We start from the raw sequence: 27,554 nt of genomic DNA, 5'->3' as shown, positions 1-27,554 counted from the left end.
TTAATAATAAAATACATATTTATCATTTCTCTTTTCTGATCTGAACTTTGTAAAGGAGTGGTTGACCTGTCTTGCTCCTCCTAGTTTCTCTTCTTGCTTCCCAGAACCTACGTGTTAAACACTCACACGCTAAGTTGATGACTTAGTTAGGCATAAAACATGTATAATCAAACTCTAAATATTTAACAATGCATAAACATTTCACATTTCAAAGTTTAATATAATACAAGCATTATATAACAATTCATATTACAACTACATACATGCATATATCTCAACACTATCCTAATCACTTCCTTATCATTATCATTATCATTATCATTATCATATCATTATCATTATCATTATCATTACCATTACCATTACCATTACCATTACCATTACCATTACCATTACCATTACCATTACCATTACCATTACCATTACCATTACCATTACCATTACCATTACCATTACCATTACCATTACCATTACCATTACCATTACCATTACCTTACCATACCATTACCATTACCATTACCATTACCATTACCATTACCATTACCATTACCATTACCATTACCATTACCATTACCATTACCATTACCATTACCATTACCATTACCATTACCATTACCATTACCATTACCATTACCATTACCATTATCATTAATTCATTTAAAACATATAATCTTGTATTTAACTTTGGTAACACATCATACCACACATTTCACAAACAAAGCACATAGTATCATACAAGGTTTCTTTATATTATATCTTTTATTAGCCCATGTACACATGTGATAACTAAAGATATGTATGTATATAGAGGTTGTGCACATATGCTATCACATCAGCTCGTATAATTCCCATTAGGGACGTGTAGAGTTTGTCCCGAATAACCTATGTCCCGAAGGACAACTATGTCCTGAAGGACCACTATGTCTCGAATGACCACTATGTCTCAAATGACCACTCCTTAAGAACCATATAGATATTCCAATGGACCAAATAAGTGTACCGAAGTACCATATATATGTTCCAAAAGATTACATATATGTCTCGAATGACCACGTAGAATCCTCGACTCTTGGTATGCCAACTATACCTCTATCTCTCGTGACACATAACGTGGGCATTATCTTTTATGTCATTTCACATATTCACATAGGCATGTAGTTCCCTTTCACATATCACATAGCTTATCACATATACTTTCTCTCATATATCTCATATCATTTCTCATATCTTCTGATCATGTAAGCACATTACTTATTTTCATATAGCTCATATCATTTCATTCAAAATCACATATCTCATGTTCATATCATATTTCTTATAACAAATTCTTATATAATCACATAAATCATTTATACTCATTCACATATACAATAACATGTACTCACGTATATCATATAACATATACAATAACCAATAACACATATATATATCATGTCAAACATATTTTCATATTAATGAATTCATTCATTCTACTATAGGAAATAGACTTGTCACAAGTCTTATTTCCATTAGACATCATATACTATCTAATATGCACTTACCTGGCCTCACTAGTCAATACCGATCTCTTACTTCTTCCTTACTCGAACTTATCTCGTTAATTCATCAAATAATCACTTCCAATTAATATCTACACAATCAAACATTTGATATGCATATCAGAATTCTAAGTGTTATAATTCGATCCTTAACAACTCAAGCTAAACGAAATGCTTAATATGATTTCCACCTTGAGTAGTATCGGTACCCCCATGCATGGTACCGATACTTCCCTAGCTATGGTATCAATACCAAGCTTGGGTACTGATACCATTTTTACATTTGAAATCTTTATTTCAAAAAATGGGTACTGATATTGACCTTATGGTATCAGTACTCTTGGTATCGATACTACCTTCCCAGGTATCGATACCTCATGAACAATTTATAAATTTATGTCTTATGGTATCGAATACTCATTCATATGGTATTGATACTCATTCATATGGTATCGATACCCTCTCCCAAATTTTGACCCTTTTCTTTTGGGATGTATCGGTACTGGATGAACAATATCGATACCCCATGCCCATAATTCATCTTTTTAGCTCGACAATTCACCCAAACTTACTTATATCTTATACTAGAACCTCCTTTAAGTCCTTTAAGCTTAACTCCACTTATTTTAATCAACTTATATCACTTTAATTCTTCCTAATATCCAATATCCTACATACACACCTGAATTCAATAATCAAGCCAATAAATCAACATGTTCTAAATTCATTTCTAACACTCTGAATTTCTTAGTAAAATCCTTGACAAGTCAAATTTCACTTCAAAACTTATTTACTAACTCTATCTCAATAATTCCTTTAAAAACTCTTTACCTTCAATCTTACATAACTTAATCCTCTTTGAGTTTTAAGTAATCTTAAGCCTTCCTTAACTTTTCTTATCACTCCAAGAATCAAAACCAACCTTAACATGAAAGGAAAATCATTGAGAAGCATACTTAGCTTATGCAAGACCCCACGGTGGAGAGGAAGAAGAAGACTGAAGAATGCTTTGGATATCTTTTACTCTTTCTTTCCTCCATTTCCACGTGGTAATATCCTTTATAAAGGAAAGATAAAAATAATTCCTTTGAAAAGACCAATTTACCCTTATTTCATTCAATATTTACTAAACCATTATTCACAAAATATTCCCAATTAAGTCCCTAAACTTTTTAATTTTTTCAAAATCCGACCTCAAAGTTTTAAAACTTCCAATTTAGTCACTAGCACTGATTTTTGGGATGTTACATTGGGAGATGCACATACTTATAGAGATGCAAGTATGTGTTAAGTACTACATTTTTTTATTTTATTCACTCACACTAGTGTAAGTATGTGTTAAGTGCTATACTTTTTTATTTTATTCATGCTACATGTATTAGCTGTATAACGAAATATTATTTCAAATTCTTTAATAAAATTAATAAACATAAAAATAATATAGAAAATATTTTATTATATGCATCATATTAGTAAATTTTTGAAGTAATTATCAAACTTTTATATATGTATTGTAATTTAATATTATAACATTTTAGCCTATGATGGAGCATTGAAATGCTTTCTTGATAGCTTAGAGCATTGAAATCCTTTCTTGATAGCTTAGAGCATTTATCATGATTTTGATTTCTTATTTAAAAAATAAATGGATAGATGATTTTAAAATGGTTCTTTTATTTTAGGGTTATTTTTGTTCAAATAGATGAGAATTTTAAATACCTAAGGAAGAGAGGGGAATGAAATTCCCGGGAAAGCCCCAAAAAATAACACTGTATGAAATGCTTCATTACCCCTTGAAGAGAATGTTCTTAAATCAAACGTGGGTATGTGACTCTGGAAAAGATTATTTTCAAGTAATAATTTTTTCCACGAACCAAACACCCCTAATAATTTTGAAATATGAAATTAGGAAACATGACAATAATGATAGCATGAAATTTGAGTAGCGATTGCCAGGGACTAAGGATGGGCATGAGACCAGAACTCGACGAGTTCCGACCTGATCAGATAAGGTATATTTTAAAAAAAATTAGGATTTAGGTTGGGTGGGGGCAGGTTTTTTAAAGGTGATGTCCGGGTCGGATTGGGTTTGGGTTTAGGTAAAAATACCTGACCCGACTCTATCAAAAATTGTAAGTTTAATTTATATATTTATGGATAATTACAATAATATCCCTCTATATATTATTTTTTCTAATTAGATCTTTATTTTTATTAAATAAAAATAATATTTTTTTTATTTCGGATCAAGTCGAGTCGGTTTTTATTTTATCTCGAAATGTCATGTCGAATTCGAGTAGGATAGAGTGTGCATATTTTTCAGATCGAATCGGATAAATGATATAAAATTTTTGGATCGGGTTAAGTTGACCGAAACCCGACCTGTGACCATTCCTACTAGGGACTGTGTACAAAATCATGGCATTGTTGGTAATTTATTTTACGAGTCTTATAGTCAATAGTGGATCTAGATTTCGTATCTATTGGATTCATGTAGTAGATCAAGTGAGTTCAAATATTTTTTTTTTCTCAATTTTTACCAAGATTTTCTAGACCAAAGTGGTCAATTGACCTCGTCCAACGGGATATTATTCTTTCTCCACAATTCAAGCTTCAGTTTCTCAATCTCTTCTTCATTTGGATTGGGTTTAGTATCTGCATTTCAAATTACTTAGGGATTTGAAGTTAAAGAGAGACCAAGAAAGTTGGTTATATAGGGGGTTGAAGACTAGAGCTTGAGATTCAAGTTTGTCAGGAGCTGCTCTGTTGCATTATTATCCCTCTCTATATTAACATACCTTTGATTTAACTTTTTTTTAATGTCATAATCACAATGGGTGTCTGTCTGTCCCCAACAAACATTTCACATGTGATTGACAATTCAGAAAAAATATATGAATGCAACACTTCGAGGTGGGGGTCTTCCCTTTTCCAGAGACCAAAGCTGCAACAAAATCTCACTCAATCTCACCTTACCCCAAAAGTAAAAGCAAGAAAACAAAGCCCTGGGGGATTGGATCCAATGTTTGTTGTCTCTTACTTTCATCTTCTTTATTTTCCCCATATCCCCACGATGGATAATTCCTGTACGTGAATCATGGGCGTTTACACTTTTTTTTAATATTTGTTGGGTGATTTTAGGGTAAAAACGCCTGAATCATGCTTTGTCTGTTTGTTTTGTGTGTGTCAACCTAGTATACAAATATAATCATGTAAAAAATGATATAATCTCGAGTGATTTTACTGACCAAGAAACTAGCATAGTGTTCATGTATGAGAATAAATCGAACCTTTGAAAATAATGCTATCATAAAATCGGATACAATTCAACTATTAACGGGGTATGAATAACGGTGCTACAAAAACTTTGTACTGTGTACAACATCAAATTTCTTTTAGTAGGAATCAAAAAGCTAGATGAATAAATATTAAAAGAAGACCAATATATAGGGGGAAAACACAACAAATGCACAAAATAATCAAAAGAATGTGTACATCGTATTTTTTTTGGGGGGGGGGGTTTAAAAAATTTGATGATTGCCTTTCAAGGGAAAAGACCAACTTGAAAGAGCAGTGGGGTAGGTTGTTTCAATACAAAAAAATAGTGAATTCGGATCTTATATGTATGTATGCATGTATTATTTTACAATATTTCGTCATGTTGATAATAAAGTAAACCATTGTCATTGGGCAATGAAGGTGGAGTTTCGGGGGGCATGCAAGCACCTCCATTCTCGCCGGCACATATGCATAAAGCCTCTGCATCCCTCAAGGTTGCATCAAGGTCAATCCGACCACTCGGTTCATTTATGAACTTCAAAAGGGTGTCGAAATCCATTTCCTCCCCGATTATCTGGCCATGATAGCGTTTCAAAATAGCTATGCACACGTACAGATGGAAGTGCTCCGACAAATAATGTGTTCACAATACTTCCCACAGTCGCATTGTTTTCTCGTACTCGAGTTCCCTGATAAACATTTAGAAACCACATCACCACTGAAACACAGTAATTGATCTTTACATTACATGGTGATGCTTAAGCAAAATCCCAAGAGGCAAGATGAACTGTAAAGGGAAAAAACAATTTCGCAAACTCAAAATCGTGGGATGCAAAAAAAAAAAAAACCACCCGAGTGACAATTTGGGCTGTGCCTCTTTCCCAACCAACCAGGTTCCGATGCAAATAAATTGCATGTCAGATTCTTAAAGGTGAAGGTACTCGCACATGGAGAAAATTATATGCTAAATGAGATTAATGGTTTGGTTGAAAACAGGGATAAAATAGCACAAAACGGTAGCTTTCATCTGCAATGTGAAATTTTAATTAATATCTACCATCAAATCATTCTACTCTCCCTAAGTCCTTCCAAAAGGAGTGAACTATAAAATAGGCAAGCTCGGGAAAGGAATGACACCCATTTAGCATCTACCTTTCCTTTTACACCCTCCTCACAGTCTATATCTTTATCCTCCCATTTTCATATCAAAGCACATTGCAAGAGTTATACCACAGACTATTCTTCTTCTCATGAAGTATTGCAACAGGTTTCACTTAAAATAAGAATGCACCAGCGGCAACATAAGTGCATTACATATAATTCAAGGACTATCCGAAATGAATGTCAGGCACGGAAGGGAAGAATGAACTATTAAATTTGGAAGTCTGACCTTTTAAACTGTATCAGTATACAGCGGAAACAGAAGAAATAATTTCGGCAGTCATTCTGCTTGAAATAGTTATGCAATGGGTTGTCTAACAACCCCACCAGCTGCAAAAAGTAGAGGTAAAAAGTTCAAAAGCAGAGACAAAAACTCTGTTCGCGAATTCTTCATTTACATGGTTTAGATGTTTATTTTAAACACTTAAAAATCTAAATATTCCTGTTCAAGGAGAAATTGACTTCCAAAATTCTGAACAAAATCATTATTGCCTTTTTCCATTGCAGAAAGGGAGTAAAAATAACCCCTACTCCAAATAAAAAAGACGGAAGGTGATGGAAAGCTTTGTAAAAGTGAGATTACCTTTATGAGTCCACGTTTTTAGCTACAAAAACGTCTTAAACATTTTAACTAATAACCTAATCAACCAATCTATTTTTAAGAGAGAGAGAGACCTTAGAAAATGCAAAAAGCTGCGAGTGCATGCCGTTTTGGTCACGGTCAAAATTGGGACCGAGACGTTCCATCAATGCCACAAAACACCAAAATGATTCCGATTCGTCCTCCATTACAAACAAAATTGGGGATAGCAAATCGTTCATACCCTGTAAGGAGATAGAAAAATGGATGAAGCACAAAACCACATAGATGACACATGGTACAATAGATATGAACTTTGGAGAAACTCATTAATGCACTGAGAACATTAATATGCTATAATCACGAAGTGTTTTCTGAACCACTAATCTCCATTAAAATGTACATGCAATTATTGTCTGTGTTTTTAAAATCATCTGGAAAAAAAAGATGTGCATTTAAGGCATATAAAAAGCCCCATCCCTTTGACAGAGCAAAATTTAAGAAAAGGAGAGAATGTCAAAGGAGAAAAGCCCCAAAGAATATTTGCAATCAAAAATATGTCCTGCATGTAAGAAAAAGAAATTAAGAGATTTTTTTTACGATATGGCCACAGGATGACTAAGTACATCAGCATTTCGGTTAGATAAATCCCACATTTTAACATGCTCCTATGCGTACCCATTGTTTTTAGGCCAAGAACATGCTTGTCTAATTTAAAATACTCGTTACTGTATTCATAAAAAAAACAAGCACACTCGAATTGTTTGTTAATTGTGCAAAAATTGTACTTCATGATGCTGTAAAATTAAGAAGATGGAAAATCAAAGCATTTAGAGCTTATTACCTGACAGTAACCAAGATCAAAGTTGTAGAAAGAGCAGGTCAACAGAATATCATGTAAAAGACGCACATTTGCATTGTCATCCCCATCATAGAAAGAGAGTGACCGGTCCGTCCTTACCTTAAAAAGAACAAAAACACAGAGGTTACATTGAACTCAGAATGGCCTAGTAAACTTTCCAAGAATAAAATAAATGTATGAAGCTACAAACTCAAACATTTGATGGTTACATTCATACCACATCTTTCTCTATAAGGCCTTTCCTCTCTCTGAACTTTGTAAACCTTTTTGCCTGTCCGGGAGAGATACTCTGCCAAAACATTCACCAGAAAGTACCAGGCTTTATATAGTAGTGACGACTAAGTTTTGCAGGGATGAAAAAAGCACTTTTCTAAACAGAGGAAACAGTATAACAATGGATACAGGAGCTTTAAAAATTATTTGTCCGACTCACAATGCATGAATCACAGTCAAGTATGTTATTGATTTACAAGCACATGGTAGCCCCCATGTTTAATAGTGCCAATACTAATTAAGATAAAATGATTGAAAAAAAGAGTCCGCTGCAGATTTTCTAGGATGGATTCATTTCATGTCATCGGTTTTCTTAGAGCTCCTAATAAGCAAAGAAATAGCAGTTAAAAGATAATTGGGCTTATCTTAATAAATAAAACTTCCTGGTTGGCTCTCCATTTTGGGGGCACATACTTACCACACAGGTTTGTGAAAGAAAACTCAACGTCAAAGAATACAAACCTGCCACTGGCATTTTAGTCTCATATTCTGTCTTTTCAACAGACCTCTGATCGTTCCTCTCTGCATACGTTGATTCGTATGAATAGTATCCCAATAATATTGCCCAGACCTAAAACTCACAACCAAGTTCCTTCATATTAAAAGATGTGTTTTCAATCAAAGAATTTATCCACCAAGAATTATAATACAAACCTCTTTCCGCAATTTGTGCTCAACTCCTCCGTAAAATATTCTTTTTCTTAAAGCTTTTGAATCCACCACTCGCCCTTCTGAATCCAAGAATGTAGCCCACTGAAAAATAATTAAATTTCATAAAGGCAATATAATACCATTCATATAAAGAATATGTATTCCATGGAACAAAGAATGTAAAACATGTAGGAAGTTCAAAGATCAGGTTTCAGGAAGCTTTAATGCAGAAATTTTTTTAAAAAAATTTATTACTAATCTATTTTGTTTCATATAGTAAGAGACGAATGGCAGAGGCATAGCCCACAGAAACAAGGATGATGTGATCAGACATGGGTGGAAAATAAATAAGCAAATTAGATAGAACACCATAAAACAAAGTTTGCATTTGGTTCCTTACGTCTTCCAACCCCGATGGTGGTTGTCGGGGCTTTCCCCACACTAGTGATAGTTTTTCAAACTGCCAGAAAATGGAGATGAAAGTATATATTAGCTAAAGATGCAGAACCTGTTCCCAAATATGAAGCAATACACAAAAGTTACGGAATTTAATATTCAAGTTCACTAGATACTGGTCCCTCTCCTAAACCATAACAAAATGCACCATAAGTGCATGCTTAGGAGAGGGCCCAGTATCTGCACAAACCAATCTCCCCCTTAACCATTTGAACTTTGTGAACCAAACACTGAGAAGTATTGATTTATGCACACTAAGAGAATGTCACAATCTATCCATATCCAAGTCAGTATCACAGCTGGGTAAAATTGTTGAACGAAAAGAGAACAAATCCAGAAACTACAATAGAACTAAGGCTCCTTATATATCCCCATATAACTGATTAGAACAAATCAAGAAACTACAATAGAACTAAGGCTCCTTATATACCTCCTTATAACTGATTAGCTCAAAAGTCCCCACGTTGGTGGCAGCTTCATCATCATGACTGTGTTTCCTATATGGGACTTTCTGTTCAACAGGACAGAGGTTGGCATCAGGTTGCCTGGTATAGAGTTCAAAACCTTCCGGCTAATAAGGCAAGTAGCAATCTTATACTAACAACAATACTTGAGATCTCCAAATAATGTGAAAAGAAATTAGAAACTTAGAACATCAAGATAACTTTTTAAGAGCAATCTGCCACCTCAAGAAGTATTAACCAGAGTCATCACATCATTTGTTTTGCATTATCAAATAGGGCCACTTAAGGCATCTTATTCATATTGCAGGAAAAGAGAAAATTTCTCAATATCCAGAAAACTAATCAATTGCATAATACTATGTCGTAAGCAGTTGATTTTGGTCATCAAGATTGAAAATTCTGATATAGGATTCCATCCAACATTAACATGGGCTTTTATCCCTGCTAGCCATGACCCCTTAAAAATGGTGATGGCTATAGCAGATTCCATTGGCCCATGAACATCATCAGATTCTATAGGAAGATGTGAACTTGTCAGGTTCCAGTTGGCCCATGAACATCATCAGAATCTATAGAAAGATGTGTACTTGCATTTCTACAACTTCCAAGAAAAAGTACAAGCACTAAATGTGAGCTAAAGAGTATCTAGAGTTCCAATCCTAAGGCAAAAATTTAAATCTCTACAAATGTTTAACAGACGGAAACACTTCTAGTGAAAAAATTAACCGGCAAATAATTGACAAAGGGAACAAAGAGATACCTCAAGAGGATCTGGATCAACAGGGCTTTGAACGGCAACTTTGTCAGCATCATCAGATGGTTCGTGACTATAATTAAGAGGAGACTCGTTAGATTTTCTCCTCTCAAGAGGACCAAAACCATTGCTGTGAGTCTCCCAGAATAGCTGCGAAGTGGTTTCTCGGGCAAACCTTGTTACAAGAGAAAACTTCTCCAAAACTTGAATTGAAATGTCCCGAGCAGGATCATGAAACTTTTGCCTCCGCCTTCCATTATACTGAGGAATACTAACATTTCCATCACTGACTGCCGTATCTGTGCTCTCGTGATTTTCATGTGAATTAGACTCCCTCGCTAAAACAGGTGTTGATGGCACACTTGCAATGGAAACCGCCCTGGGAAGCTCCAAAGAGGATAAAGTTCGATGACACAAGCAATTAGAAGATTCAGAATAAAATAGCAACTACTTAACAGTGTCTGATCAATAAGACAAAGAAAAATAAAATTGGACAATTTGTTCAACAAATCTAGTTTTCCAACTGAAAATGAAAAACAGATCAGAACAATGTCAGTCTGGTACGATTAGACTTGGACCAGGTATTAAAATTTTCAACCTCTACAAATGTAGTATATTTAGCAATTAAAGAATAATTTAAAGAAAAATATATATATATAGTATATAGAATATATGATAATATATAATATATAGTTCTGTCAAAAAAGTAATATATGGTTTTTGAAAATATATAATATAGTTTTTAAAAACATATAGTATAGTTTTTGAAAACATATTATATAGTTTTAAAAAAACATATAATATATAGTTTTTGAAAATATATAGCATAATTTTAAAAACATATAGTATAGTTTTTTGAAAACATATTATATAGTTTTAAAAAAACATATAATATATAGTTTTTGAAAATATATTGTTATATAGTTTTGAAAACATATAATATATATAGTTTTTGAAAAACATATGTAATATTTTTTTGAAAACATATTATATGATTTTGAAAATATAATATATTATATAGTTTTTTAATATATATATATATATTAAGCTTATTATTGTTATTATTATTTATTTATTATATTTTTTTATTTTCAGGTTCAAATGGTCCAGTAAAAGTCTAAGGTCCCAAAAAATTAAGGTCATGGTCCAAATCAAGTCCAATGAAGTCAAGATCCAAATAGCAGACCCGCTGGACCTAACATGTCGTTAAACCAGGCCCAGAAAGGGACTCAAACCATATTAGGGTTTCAAACTTAGCAAGGGCACCGCACAAATGGCGCGTGAAAGCCACGTGCAACAACCGACCGAGATTTCGAGGCAGAGCAAATCAGAGCAACCCGGGACTGAACCATCCCGGGATTTCTGGCCAGCACAAACAACAAGTCGACCCGAGTAAACCGTGGACGAGGGAAACAACCCCGGTAGGATTGGAAACAACCACCGACAAAGAGGGTATAAATACCCCACCCAAGCCATCGAAAAAGAGGCCATCGGGGAACACAAGCAAAAAATTGATCAAGCAACCAAGCACATACGAAGGAAATCACAAAAAAATACCAACAAAACAACAAAAATCACAAACATCGAAGTAAAAAACAAAAAAATAGTATACCAAATACATAAACCCAAAGGCAAAAAACGTTCAAAACCGGAAAAAAAAAAGCTTGAGGCTTTGTCTCATCAAAGAATGCCAGGAACGCATAGAAGCCTCGCAAGAAGGGAAAAGTCACCGGAGAGTCGAAAAGTCACCATAGGTAAAGGTAAAGTCGAAACTTTAAACGTATATCTACGTCGTTTTGTGGTTTTTAGGGAATTTGGGGTTGGGGTTCAACTTCGGGATGTTTAGAGGAATATTTTTGGGTAGCCCCTAGGATTCCGGCCACCGGCGACAATTCGAGAGGTGGGGTTTGGTCGATGAGTGACCGACCTTTGGCTGATCAATGAGAGTTGGGAGAGTTTTATTTTTGGGGAGGGGGTATGATTTTGAGAAAATTTGTGAAATGAAATGTTTGGGTGTTTTAAGGGCTATTTATAGGGAGACCTTGGTGTAATTAGCAAATATTTAAATTATTTCCGCATTCCCTACAGTTTTGATGCGTAATACATTTTGGTCACTTGTTGTAATTTTTCCCTTGAATTTTGAATTAATTCAATTTAATCTATGATTATATTTCTTATATTTTGCAAATCGACCCCTAACTTTTTATTTTTCCTTGCAACTTTCATTCAGCATCAATTTTACCCTTAATCTTTTAATTCTTTTCAATTTAATCATTATTTAATATTTATTTTTTTAATTTTTTTATTTTATTTTATTATTTAACATTAATGTTTAGGACAAATTTAACTGGTAAAGGTAAGTAATTTGGATTGAATATTTAAATTTCAATTTAACTTTTAATTTTCGCAATTAAGACAACCAAAAAATTAAATTGGTATCGAAAGGGAAGTACAAGGGTGCTAATCCTTCCTTTACTGTAATTAACTCCCGAATACGACATATTTATGGTAAAACGCAGATCAGGTAAGATGGTAAATTAAGGTGTTCGGTCAACCTAATTTTTTTAAATAAATGATCGGTGGCTGCTCTAACATGTTTTATTTAAGTCGAAGCCCAATTTCGAGCCCACTCGATGGACGGTTACGATAGCTTGATGACTTTTCTGGGGACAGATAAGTGGGTTAGTCCAAAGTTAATTTTCGGTTGTCTTTTTAAGCGAAAATTGTGAGTTTAAATTTTAATTTATCTATTCGATCCTTATTATTTATCTTTGATTATTTTTTTTCCAAATAAATAGTTGTATTGATGTTTTTTTCAATGATTTCAGCTTTTCAAAATTTCTCTCAGGCTCTATACCCGAGCTCCAAACCTTTTCGTAAGTGGAGGTGAAAGCGACACCTTCGTGAGAATTTATTCTCCGTACAGGCCTAGCAAGTAACCTTCAAGATATATATACCTTATATCTTCGTGTGAATTTATTCTCCGTACAGAAATAAGGGAATGCGTCCTTTCGAGTTTAACTTGGTCCACAAGAGCTTGTAATGGGCTTAGGACTGAGGGTCTGGCAAGCCCAAGGGGGCACCATGAAGGATAACTCGGGTACCTTTTTTTTAGAACCTAAACCGGGAGACTGCAAGGAATTAGAGCCCACCTTGAAACTCCATTTGAAAAACTAGGATGCTTTAGTTATTTCCTGCTTTATTTTCAGTTCAAAGCATGCAAACTAGAAATATATACAGTTAGGACTTGTTCAAAAATTAACATGCGGGATAGAGATCATGTCCGGGTAGAAATAATAAGCATGTGGGGTAGATATCATGTGGGGTAGAAATTTCTATTTTTGTTAGTATTTTAATTATTATTTTTATCTTACTACCTTGTTTCCTTGTCATCTTTGTTTTTCTTTTATTTTTATCATTTGCATCATTAAAAGAGGTGTTGATCCACAAAAATTGTTCGTTAAATTCAAATAATTTGCATTAATGGACAAAGGGGTTGTAATACAATAGGTGAAAACTACAGAGGTTCATGCTCCTCGAATTCCTAAATCCCATGTGGAATTCCTTGCTCCTGGAATTTCTGACCACTGTTTGGCAATTGCTTGGCTATCTAAAGAGGTTCATGCTGATCATCTTAAGCCTTTCAATTTTTTAACTTTTGGGTCCATCACTCTAAATTCCGAAACGTAGTAAGTTAATCTTGGCAATCTTCTTCCCAGAGCAATCCTATGCAACAACTTTTCTTCAAACTTAAACGCCTTAAAACCAGTTTGAAAGCCCTAAACCATAATCATTATAACAACATCTTTGCTTGTGTCAAGCAAAAGAAACTGGAGCTTGAGGAACAACATATCAGATCATTAAATTTTGTAGATTCTTTCCAAAAAGTACTCCAATTACAAAATGAACTTTATCTCCTTGAAGAAGCCAAGAACATGTTTTTAAGACAGAAAGCGAAGATTCAATGGCTTAATGATGGCGATAAATGTACTAAATTATTCCACTTTGTAGTTTCTACTAAAACCAATAGGGACACTATTAGAGTGCTTATTGACGGCCAAAGGAAAAGATTAGAATCTTATGAGGATATGGCTGTAGAAGTGCTACGGTTCTATACAAACCTGATTGGGACTAAAAATTCTGAGGTAAAATCATGCGACCCGGACACTTTAAAAGAACTGCTCCAATACTCTTTGCCTTTGGGAAGCTCAAATGAACTTGTCAATAAGGTCACAAGAGATGAGATTAAAGATGCTATATTTTCTCAAGGCAACGACAAAGCTCCAGGTCCGGATGGCTACACTCTATATTTTTTCAAGAAAACATGGCCTATTATTGGAGATGATGTGGTGGCAGCTATTACTCATTTATTTAGAAAATCTTATATGCAGTGTTCTTCTTTTAATGTCACTTGTATTACTTTGGTGCCTAAAATTCCAAATCCAAGCAAGGTGAAGGATTTTAGGCATATTTCTTGTTGTTTGGTGGTCTATAAAGCTGTTTCTAAAATCTTGGTCAAACGATTGACATCTCTGCTTCCTAAAATTATTTCTTTTAACCAAACTGCTTTTGTTAAAATGAGGAACATAATAGACAACACTCTTCTTGCATAGGAGCTTGTCAAAGGCTATGGAAGGAAGACAATATCCCCAAGATGTTCACTGAAAATTGATCTCCATAAAGCTTTCGATTCTTTGTATTGGTATTTTGTCTCTGATGCTCTCATTGTTATTGGTCTTCCTGTCACTTTCATAAGTGGGTTGAAGCTTGTTTCACTACTGCTCGTTACTCTATATCATTTAATGGAAGTCTAGTTGGGTTCTTCAAAGGTGCTAGAGGATTAAAGCAAGGTGATCCTATCTCTCTACTTCTTTTTGTACTTTCTATGAATGTCCTTTCTAGTATTCTTAACAAGGCTGCTATTAGAGGTATTTTTGGCTTCCACACAAGATACTTGGGATTAACAAGGCAAGGCGAAATCTCTGGCCTTAAGCTTAATGCACATAAATGTGAATCCTTCACTGTTGGAATTTCCCCTAGGAAAATTGAAGAAATCAAGTGGATTACATGTTTTAACCATGGTTGTTTACCTGTTAGATACTTGGGTGTTCCTCTAGTTTCTAGGATACTTTCGGAAAAAGACTGTGTAGCACTTATTGATAATATTAGAGACCGCCTTCACAAATGGTCTAGAAGACATTTGAGCTATGCTGGTAGACTTGAGCTAATTAAAACTGTTATGCAGAGTATTACTAATTTCTTGTGTAGGTAGTTAATCCTTCCTCAATCTATGCTTAATCGAATCGAGAAGTTATGTTCAAGGTTTTTCTGGAAAGGTTCTGAAAAAACTGCTACTGGTGCAAGAGTTAGTTGGAATAAGCTTTTCCTCTCGAAATCCGAAGGGTGTCTTGGTCTTAAAGAAATAAAGTCTTGGAATAAATCTTGTATTTTGCATTTGATTAGGAAAATCCTTGCGGGTGATGGTTCGTTATGGATTGTATGGATTAAAGCTTATGTTATCAAAAATTCTAATTTTTGGATCATGGAGGATGGGATCAATACAAGCTGGAGCTTTCGAAAACTGCTAAGTATGAGGCCTCAAGCTGCTTCTATTTTTGCTTCTGGAGCACAATCAATCAAAGACATATGGCACCTAATTCGAAACAAAGAGGACAAGGTTACTTGGCATAAGCTGATCTGGTTTCCTCTTCATGTTCCTAAGTATAGTATTATTACTTTGATAGCTTTCCTTGGCAGATTACCAACCAAATATAGGTTGATTCGAACGAGGTTCAACATTGACAGTAATTGTGTGCTTTGTAATGATTCGATGGAAACTAGAGATTACTTATTTCTCCACTGTACTTTGGCAAATTTGATATGGAGCTTTGTTTTGAATCTCAATGGCATTTGCAGAGGATCTTGTTTGTGGGGTACTCACATTTCGTGGGCTTGTGCTTCTTAGAAAGGAAAATCATTGCTAACTACTATCATGAAGCTAGCTTGGGCTACTTTTACTTACACTATTTGGGAGGAGAAGAATAAAAGAATTTACCAAGGACGCTCAAGAAATGTTAATGACTTACTCCTTGCTATTAAAGATTATGTTGCTATTCAACTAAGGGGTAGGGAAATTAAAAGAAATGACTATGTCAATAGTACACTTTCTAATCAATGGAGTATCGATTATTGATGTTTTGTTTTTTGATGTATATAGCTTGTAAGTATTGGTATTTTTGTAAGAACAGGCTGCAATTTTGAAGCAGTTTCCTGCTCTTTTGGATATAAAATTGATTTGATTATAAAAAAAATGCAAAGGTCCAACTATGGTCAAAGAATACTCAGAAGAAAAAGGAAGACAACTTGCAAGGTAACTATGTGTCAGATCTGGTTGGTTATGCTTCTGTTAGCCTTAAACAAAACGATTTCAAGAGTTACGGAGCATTTGGGACAGCTGGAAAAATGACAAGAAACAGAGATTCTGCCAATGGTGTGGTGATATCGCACTTCTACTCTATGTCAAATAGACGATCCCCTAATTCAAACCTTAGTGCAATTTTAGAATTTAGGGTACAGCTATTTTACATTCAATCAAGAGGACATGGTTCCCACCATTGAGGAATATACTACTTACTACATTGTGAATGAATCAGAATGAATTAGGTCTACACAAAGTACATCAAAAGTCAGCCTTTCAAGAGTGGATTGGCAAAGGTTGAAGGGCTAGATGAAAAGTGGGTAACTAACCGGATTCAACATAAAGGCAAGGGAGAAGAAATTGCTTGGACTCATATCAAGCAATTAATGTAGAATCATCATGATAAATGGAAGTTGATTGATCTTTTGCATTGGGTATCTATGGCATTGGGTATCTATGGCTTGGTTATCTTCCTAAAAACTTTGGGATATATTGATGCACTGTGGTGGAACTATTCAAGCAACTACCTAAGCGAGTGAACCCTGCGCAAACAATCTTAGGCGAAACTTTTCGTTCACTAAACCATTATAGAAGGACTATTAGAGAATGATTTATAGGGTGTACACAGCTTCTTCTGGTGTGGATTCATAGTCATTTCTAGAAGACTGATGGGATTTCTTACCGCCGATTCAGCACCACTTACTTTCATTTGGAGGAATTTCTTACACAAAATGGCAAGAAGGCATTACAAAAGAGAAGTGGATAATTGTATTCATGCACTTTCAAGATAAGGAATTATATGGAGAGCCCCTGGCTAACTCATAGTGACCTCCTTTATCAATGTGGAGACTCATGAATCATAATGTTACTTGGGTTGTGGGGAGAAGTCGGATATTCTCCACTTTTGGCACTTCTGCAGTATGGGACAAGACAGTTTGTCCCAGTTACATATGAGATTTATGGATTAGAGTTTGCACACCATGAGGATAACTAAAAAAAGAAGGTCAAAGATATGGCCGAGTCATGGAAGAAAATATTTCGCATAGATGTCGTAACTGCTAAAGACATGCTTACTCCAGATTATACAGAATGGATGAAGTTAATAAAGAGTGACACCGTTCCCATACCAGATCATGAAGATACTCGGACCATGGAAGAGCATCTTAAATCAGTTTCCTCTGAATTAGAGATAGCAAAGAAGGAATTCGAAGCTGAAAATGAGGAGCTAAAACAAAGACTAAGGGAACTTGAAGTTGAGAGGTTCCAATGGAAGTTTGATTCCAACACTCAAGCGGACAAGTTAGAGGATGAAAAGAAGAAAGTCTGCTTTGAGTTGGAAAATTTGAGAAAATGGTATCAAGAGCAAGTTCAGAATAATTCCAGTTTAAAAGGGTTTTCAGAGTACTGGAAATGCGAAGCCAGTAGTCCGAGGGACAAGATGAAAGAGAGGCACTAAAGGAAAAGTTAAAGACTTCCCAAAGACGTTTGTTAGAAAGCCAGCACCAGAACAAACGATTAAAAACCAAGGTAACTGATTTGGAAAGGTCTCTTCAAGAGAAACAAGAATGAGATGGTAGAACTATAGCTGAGTTGGATGCCATTGTGGATAAATGCAAGAAACAAGCAAATGAGCTTCAAATAATCCCTTTCGATGGAGGACTTCTATGGAGTTTTCATTGGGAATAGGCTCAGCAAATGGTGAAGGCTAGAGATGTAGTTATTTGAGACTTTTTAGAGCAAGTACAGAAAGAGGCACGCCACTTACACAGTTTGGTGAGAGAAGCCAAGGTGATTCGACAAGGTATTCAACCGTTGACAAATAAAGATAGAAGATTTGTCAACCTATTAGAAGTCGTTTTGGGTCTAAAGGATTTAGTCAGAATGTACCTTTGAGTTATTTTGATCTTTTAGAAATAACACTTTTGTCCCAATAAAGATTATTTATAATAACGGACATGTTTTTTGGATCAGTGCCTCAAAGCTTCATGCATCATGCATTCTTGCATATTTCACAGTATTTTTCTTTTTCTTTTCGTTACATTCACATTAACTAACATAAGATGTCTCACCGTCGGTAAAGGAACAAACACTGGAAACACCTCATCAAGCATTGAACATACCTCATCCTCACAATACCCGTTCAAAGGAAAGGAAAATGGAAGATAAGATCACTCAACTTGAAGAGAACATGTTGCGGTTACAAAGGGAGCTTGAAGAAAAATAATTCAGAATAATCAAAGCACTTTGAAATCAATCACTAAAAGCCAAGAGTCTTTGGTTGATCAAATCGTTGCAAGGTATTCTGGCCTAAATCAAATAAATGTTCCTAGGGTAGGGGCATCTGAGGGGATGGTTGTACAACCTACTCCACAGTTGGTTATTTCACTAGGAATCTTACCAGGACTTCAAGGGGATTCATCTTCCGTGAAAGCACATGCCATTATAACCAACCCTCAAAATAATCTAGATTATTACCATATTCTGGAGTTTGATGAGAAAGTCAAAGAAAAGATGGTGGAAACGACATTAAGGAAAGAATGACACAAAGATGTAGGTAAAGTAGAAAATCTCCCATGAAAAAGAGAGAAAGAGAGATCGACAACATCAACGCTTTTAACACCAGCAAAAATGTTACGATCTCTAAATCAAAACTAACTGCAATTATACCGTCAGGTACTTCTAGACAAGGTTCGAGGGAATCAAGGAGAAAAGAGAAATGAGCATTTCGATTCTATTCCCATGACATATAAGGAGCTTTATCAACAACTTTTTGACACACATATGGTGTCACCATATCCAGAGGAACCTCTAAAGTCCCAATACCCAGGTGGTATGATAAAAATACACATTGTGAACATCATGGCGGTGTTCTGGGGCATGTTATTGAAAATTGTCTCGCCTTTAAGAGGATTGTCCAAAGAATGCACAACAAGAACTTGATTAATTTCAACAATTCAGAATCACCCAAAGTTGCACAAAACCCTCTACCTAATCACTAAGAGAATGGGGAAAATGGAATCACCAAGGAGAAGGGTAAGAAGGTCGAAACCAGAGTTTTTGAAGTGAAGTCACCTCTGGCTTGGGTATGGAGACAAATGATAAATGTGCGGTTTCTTGAACCGTATCCTAGCACATCAGATTGCAAAGGTGGCAGTCATTGCTATTATCACAATGAGGACGGAGATAATGTACAAGAATGTGTCGAATTTAGAGTCTTGATCCAGCTAATGATAGACAGAAAAGAGTTGGAATTTTACGATGAAAATAATGACACTCCCGAAGTGGATGTTTGTGCAACTGGAGATGCATCTGAAAAGTGAATACCACAATCAAGGAACAGTGTAACTTGGGATGAGACAAGGGGAGATCATCACTATTACCACAAAGTTATGTTGCCTATGAAATAATGTATTGTTTGAATTTATCTTTTATATGCTTGATTTTTTTTAAATGACATTTCTTTGAGTAAAAGAGAATTGCTTGACATTCAGTGAATATCAAGTATAATGAAATGCACATTTTAAGAAATGAGGTTATAGCCTTTTGACATATGCGGAGATCAAATCCCTTTTTAAAAAAACAAGATCCATATCCTTTACCAGAAAAAAGAAAAATGTTTTCTCACGCATACAAGTATGAAAGTATACAAGATGGGGCATCTTCGATGTATGAAATTGCAACACCAGTTAGTTTGCATGTCTGTTAAGGATGTTCCATGATGATATACAATTTTCACAAATGAAATGGTGGAATAAACAAATTTGGCTTAGATCAGTTGCTTAGGAATTGAGCTCTAAAGATGAAATTTTCTGATTTCCATTGACACTCAGACTATAACAGATTATTCCTGACAAACTTAGGAAATCTTGAAATCAAAGAATTAATGTGATATTAATGAACAATAATTTTAAAAATGCTAGGGGCACTCCGCTGAAAGTAATATGCTGTTAATCTTCGAGGTAATGTCCGAAGTAGTAAAAACCCTAAGTATATCTTTAGGATTTTCTTTTATTTATTGTTTAGGGGTTTCTCCCATTAAAATGTATATATATATATATATATATATATGTTTAGTATATATGGGTTTACTGTTAAGTATATATGTAGTATATATGGATTTCTTCTGTTTACTGTTTAAGATTATTTATTACTGTTTAAAAACCATTAATATATGAGTTTTCTGCTTACTGATTGCATGAATGAGAAATTGTTTAATATATATGTTTAGAAACCCCTAAAAACCTTGTTGATTGTTTATTGATTTTGTAATATATATGTTTGTTGATATATGTTTACTGACTGCATGAATGAGAAATTGTTTAATATATATGTTTACTGATTGTGTAATATATGTGTTGATAATATATATGATAATATGTTTAGTAATGATATGTTTATTGATAGAATATATGTTTGCATAGAATATATATTATTATAGAATATATGTTCTAATATGTTTATTTGGATAATTTAAGTTTATTGATAGAATATATGTTGTGATAGAATTATTTGTTTGCATGAATATATATGTTTTGCATGAAATCAATGAATGTATGTACTGCATGAATATATGTGTTTAGTGAATTTTAGCATATTGACTTTAGTATGTTGGGTGTACACATGATTAATATCACTTCTGCACTTTTGTAGTTATTTTTTCACATATTATATTATTCTATTTATATCACTTTTGCAGTGCACATGTACAAACATGTAGCTTTGCAATTGTTGTGGTCCTCATATGTTATGTGTTACTATAAATATAGTATTTTGAAGGTGGTCCCCACATGTTATGTTCTTGAATCAATTATTTAAAAAATTCTTTTTTTCTCTTTTGATATATTGTTAGTATACTCAATTTTAGTTAAATATTCATTAATTATTTGAATAATAATGATAATTTTTCATGAACAGATTTGAATTATGGAAAATTTACAACTATAGTACATCATGGAGTTTTTTTGTTAGGAGACCAAGGCTGGAATACATTGGCATACTAGTAGACTACTTTGATAACTGTGATGATGATGAAATGTCCATCTTTGAAATTATTGTTATGATAACCAAATTAGGAATTAGTTATTCTCTTAAGATATTTTGGCAAGTGTCAAACAATCCACTAGAGGTCAAACCACTCCTAACTGATAGTGATATCCTTGAAATGTTTAGGGTTTTACCTAGTGAGCATTATGTTCACATTTATTTTGAAGGCATTGAAAGAGTTAATGACATAATCAAGACTGGTCTGAACATAATGAACCTGAAATTAATGAACCAGAACTAGTTGAGCTAGAAATTAATGAACTCAAAATTAATGAACTTGAAATTAATGAATCAGAACCAGCTGAGCCATAAATTAATGAACCCAAAATTAATGAACCTGAAATTAATGAACCTAAACCAGCTGAAGTAATGATAGATTCTAAGTATGAAGCCCCATAGATAAGTAGTAATGAATCTGATTTTTCTGGTAGTGATAATGACTTTGAAAATTCAGAAGTTGAATTCTGTGATGTGAATATTGGGGTGGAAAGTGATGAAATAAGGGTTCTGAGTGACTATAAAGATGGACATTCGGACTTATAATACAATGCATATGAGTTAGATTGTGATGGTCTACATAGGAAGCCTAGACACCATGAATTTAATAGTGCCACAGATATTTCAAATCCTAAATTAAAGGTTAGACTAATCTTTGCTAAAAATATAATATTAAGGGAGGCAATCAGAATGTATGGCATTAAAAATAGATGTAATGTCAAGTTTAGAAGAAATGACAACACAACAATCCAAGTAAAACGTAAGGCAAGTTGTCATTGGGTTTTATGAGCATCTCCAATTACCCCTAAAGATCCTAGTGATGGTACTTGGCAAATTAAGTCATTGAATGATGAACATACATGTCTTAAGGGGTTTGAAAATGCTAATATAACTGCTAAGTGGATATCAAAACAATATTTACAAGCATTCCATGTTGATCCCAATTATTCTGTTAAATCCCTTAAGCAAGTTGTGCGTAACGATTATGGCATCATGTTCTCTACATCTAAGTGTTCTAGAGATAAATGGATAGCCCTTGAAAAGCTGCATGATAACCACACATAATAGTACACCAAATTGTATGATTACCTAAGTGAGCTTAGGTATACAAATCCAGGCACAACCACTGTCTGTCAGTTAGATGAGAGAGTTTTCAAGAGGCTTTATATTTGTATGCAAGCAATGAAGGATGGGTTCAAATCAAGGTCTATGTCGATTATATGTCTGGATGGGTGTCACTTAAAGGAATATTATAGGGTTCATATGTTAGCTGCTGTTGGAGTTGATGCAAATGACTCTATTTATCCATTAGTCTTTGCAGTTGTAGAGAGTGAGAATCAATCAGCATGGTGCTTGTTTTTATAATTACTGGGTAATGATTTGGAGTTGAATAATTCTCACATATTGACATACATGACTGATAGACATATGATATTATTCTCATGCTTTTAAAATTCATTTTATTTTAAATCATGCCAATTTTGTTTTCTAATCTTTTATTTTGGTGTGTGTAGGGGCTGATAGAAGCTGTGGAAGAATTCTACCCTAATGCAGAACATAGAACATGTATGAGGCACTTATATTCAAATTTTAAGACCAATGGTCATCATAAGGGAAAACATTAAAGGACCAACTATGGATGGCTGCTAGGGCAACATATGTTAGAGAGTTTGAATATGCCATGGAAGGAATGAAGGTATATATTTTTTTGGTAAACTTATTATTTTATATGTGTTCATGTTGATGAAGATTATAATCAAATTAATTTTTTTCATGTAACTTTTATCAGGGACATCTCACAAGTGGTTGTCAGAGAGATCCTAAACAGTGGTCAAAGTCATATTTCTCTTTCAGAGCCAAGTCAGACATATTGTTAAACAATCTTTGCGAGTGTTTCAATATGGCGAATATGACAAACCAAGTCAGACAACTTTTAAAATATTTATTATTATGTAATCTAATATTTTTTTCATTTTGTGATTAGTTTATACTTGAAGCTAGAGACAAACCAATTATTACATTGTTGGAGTCCATTAGAACAATGTTGATGCCCTAAAATTTGTTGGGCCTCTATACCCTAAAATTCAGAAGAAACTATGCAATGCAATATCACATAAGAAAATAGATATAACTTATTATATTTTTGGCATTTGTTTTGATTGAATATTGATAATGCTTTGGTTAACTTGTTAATACATATTCTTCATGCATAGTTTTATTACATATTATTCATGCATATTGTTATTGCATATTGGTACTGCATATTATTATTACATATTACTCATGCATACTTCATACTATTATTACATATTATTCATGCATACTGCCTACTATTATATACATATTGTTATTATAATATTAATGTGTAATTGCATAACTTATTATATTTTTAATGCTTACGTATTGTTATTGTATAACTTGTTATTATGTACTGCTAATGTGTTTGTTATTGAGTTTGTTTTTTATTGCATTTGTTTTAGATTGAATTTGTTATTGCATAACTTGTTATTACAGACTGTTATTGTGTTAATGCTTAAATATATTTTTCTTGTACAATTGTTGGCCCATTCATGCTAGTGGACCAACATTCCAAGTTTCATGTGGTCATTCAAATCAGCATTGTGTCAACATTGAAACTAAAACTTGTTCTTGTAGAAAATGGGAACTAACATGTAACTTAATGTTTTATTAATATACTGTTTATTTTTATTTTTTTTATAATTACTAATTATTTTTTAATGTAGGCATTCTTGTATACATGCAATTTCTATCATAGTCATGAATCATGAAAGCCCATAAAACTTTGTCAACCAATGCTACTTAGTGAAAACCCAATAGACATATACTCACATTTGATCAACCCGGTAAGAGGCCCTAATCAGTGGACTCCTATTGAAACAATGGAGCCTATCTTACCACCTACCCTGAGAAGGCCCCCAGGAAGACCACATAAGAACAGAAGAAGAAAGGCTGATGAAGCACCACCATATACTGGTAGGGTGAGAAAGAGGGGAGTTAAAATATTATGTAGAAAGTGTGGAGGGTCTGGACATAATGTTAGAACATGCAGGGGTCAGGTTGGTCGTAATACAAGGCCCCTCCAACAAACATATGTGCAAGAAGATCAAAACTGCCAGTAAGTTATACTTGAGACATTTGTGTTGTAGTTAAACTTGTTATTGATTGCATTTGTTTTTATTGAGCTTTTTTATTGCATTTGTTTTAGATTGAATTTGTTTTAGTTTGCATTTGTTTTAGATTGAATTTGTTTTTGATTGTATTTTCTTTTTATTACAGTTTATAAGATCAAATCAAGTTGCCATGCAAAATCAAACAAGCAATTCAAGGTCATAACAACCTGCATGGGTCCATACTATTAGATGGATGCCCACTCCCACTATACCAATGAGTCAGGATAGTTTTTTCGGTCAATCGTCTCCCCATCAACAAGCTCCAACACCAAATCAAGCTGCGATACAAAATCAAAGAACTAGTCCAAGGGCACAATCACCTTCTCAAGGCTATACTGTTAGATGGATTCCCACCCCCATTATCCATATTAGGCAATATACTTTTGCCAGCAAATCATCTCTAAAGAGGCATAAAAGTGATACTTCTCGTAGGCAGCCATCTCCACAATCATAGACCTTTTGTTTGATATTTTTTGAGTAGTGCATTTGACCGTATACATTATAGCGTTTTGATCAGCTGATATTGTTAGGTTTTGTGTTAATAGTTGAAAAAAAGCTTATGTATGTTCAAACAACTGATTTGTAAATGTTTTGTTTTTTGCTTATGTGCATTGGTCAAACATTCGATGTACGCCATATATTGGTTTGAAAATGAATTCAATGACATTTTGTGTGTGTTTTTTTATTAATATTTGAAGCATTTCATTAAGATAAATGTAACAAATTTAACATTTCATTTCATTAATACTTAAAGCATAACACTAAAAAACATGTTTCATACATTGCATCTTCATTTCTAACACAAATCTTATAACCCATAAAATGTTGTTAATAACACATATCATAATATTACCCTAAATCACTCCCACAAAGAAGACAACAAAAGAAGACTCATAATCAAGTGATTATAATTCCCAGTATCACTCCCACAAAGAAAACAAGAAGAGAAGTCAAAATCCAACAAATTTTACATTTCCTTTGTTCCTCCTCCATTGCTCTAGTCCTTCTTAGAAGACCAACAATAATAGCTTTTGGCCGATAAGTTACCAGTGGATCATACCAGCAAAAAAACTTGCAAACCCTAGCCCATTTTCCATAATTTTTGCAACCCCAAAATCTCCTACCAAGATTTTCATCGGTCCATTCGGTTGTTAGCGTCGAACGGACTCCACATAAGCACAGTCGATTCTCATTTTCTTCATCCATGTTTCGAAGCAGTCTTCTCTTCTTCTTCCTTCACTCTTTTTTCTCCTATTTTAGCAGTCACTTTAGGGTTTTTAGAATGAGAAAAATTTTGAAATAAGAGGTTTAGAGTTACTTTAAATAACAATGAGAGTTACCATTTTTTTCTTCTTATGTGGTATTTTGACGTGGTCTTATGCATATCCAACCTGGAAATAATAAGGTTATTGAAAATACACGTCATATGCACCGTTATTTTTTTAACGGAGAATGGTTTGATTGAATCGATTAAAAAGTTAGGTAGTCTGATTGATTCGATTGAAATTTTGGTGGTCAAATTGATTTTTAACTATAGTTTAGTGGTCTCCCGTGTAGTTTACCCTTGTTTTTTTGGTATATTATATATATAAATTTTTAGCTTCAAGACGAAGAAAAATATAATTTAGACCCGCGTAAATGAGACAGTTATAGTTCCTCCCAAAGGAAACATTAATTACAGGGATGGTATTCCTGTTGTTTTCTTTCCTTATAATTATATTTAAAATATGATATATTGAAATGAAAAACAAAATAAAAAACCAATATCAGAAGGTCTTTTTAACTTAATATATTTTTACTAGTTTAGTGTTTATAAAAATTTTGACTTTCATTAATCTTATCTCAAACTTCACCTTGATAAAAAATTGTTTGATGGATATATTTTCAAAGAAAAATATATAAATAATCATTAATTTATATTAAAAATATTTTTTATTATTAAACTTTTTAAAATTATAAAATGAATATTAAAATTTCTATTTTATTATAAAAGAAGTATTGTGCAGTTAATTACCATCCATTATCGTAAAATAAATATTAAAAAAATTATTTTATTATAAAATAAGTATTGTGCACTTAGCTGCCGTCAATTTGATTATTCATGAGAAACGGCGTAACTTAGGCAAGTATTTAATTAGTGCCAAACTTTTTACTATCGTTTAGGCGATATTATTAGTATTTTACATAGATTTTTATCAAATGATTAAATGGTCGCCAAACTTCTAAAGTTTTATTTAAAAGTATTTTATATTTAAATACTTATTTTTTACCATTATCACTGTGATTTGATAGGATGATATAGTTTAATAAGAATGTATCACGAAGTTAATAATCTTTTGAGTAAGTAGTTAAAAATTTTCAATAGATAATTTTTATCTTTTGAGTTTAATACTTATTAAGAATAAAATTTCATTTTTCTCTTTCACTTTCCTTAAGTAAAAATTGTTCAAAATAGAAAAAAAAATGCATCACAGGATAAAAATAAAATCATTAATAAGAATATTTCTATAGAGTTTAAGTAAGTCATGACTGTAACAAAAACAAATTAAGTCATAACTCGTTATATCCAGATCATTTTATACATTCAATAAAAAAATTAAGAATATTTCCTTAATATGAATGTATGTAAACATAAATATACATTCAATAAAAAAATCATTAACTAGAAGTTTAGAGTTAAAATAAAAATAATCAGAGAATTCCACACCCAATATACATAAAAGTTAAATGTTTGGTGTCCTTTACAAATAAAAATCCCATGGGTGCACAACAAAAGTTAAATGAATATACAAAATTAAGTTTGTTCAGTTGACTTTCATTGTTTCAGATATCAGATTTAAATTTCAAGGTTTTCTTGTTTCAATAAAATGTGACAAAAAAAGTTCAA

The 27,554-nt window shown here is 33.4% G+C and overlaps 1 protein-coding gene and 1 pseudogene across 1 annotated transcript; one reads left to right on the top strand and one right to left on the bottom strand.

Annotated features, from left to right (window-relative positions):
• Positions 1 to 5,181: 5,181 nt before the first annotated feature.
• On the bottom strand, positions 5,182 to 11,509 carry LOC120176711 (annotated as a pseudogene).
• A 1,142-nt stretch (positions 11,510 to 12,651) lies between these two features.
• On the top strand, positions 12,652 to 15,983 carry LOC120176710. The gene is made up of 5 exons (XM_039183076.1): positions 12,652 to 12,699; positions 13,529 to 13,636; positions 13,738 to 14,469; positions 14,775 to 15,264; positions 15,355 to 15,983. Exons 1-5 carry the CDS (start codon positions 12,652 to 12,654, stop codon positions 15,981 to 15,983), a joined length of 2,007 nt encoding a protein of 668 aa, XP_039039007.1.
• Positions 15,984 to 27,554: the final 11,571 nt, after the last annotated feature.

Source organism: Hibiscus syriacus, unplaced genomic scaffold (genome assembly GCF_006381635.1).
Source record: "Hibiscus syriacus cultivar Baekdansim isolate YM2019G1 unplaced genomic scaffold, ASM638163v2 tig00112250_pilon, whole genome shotgun sequence".
NCBI lineage: Eukaryota > Viridiplantae > Streptophyta > Magnoliopsida > Malvales > Malvaceae > Hibiscus > Hibiscus syriacus.
This window is presented reverse-complemented; position numbering and strand designations above follow the sequence as displayed.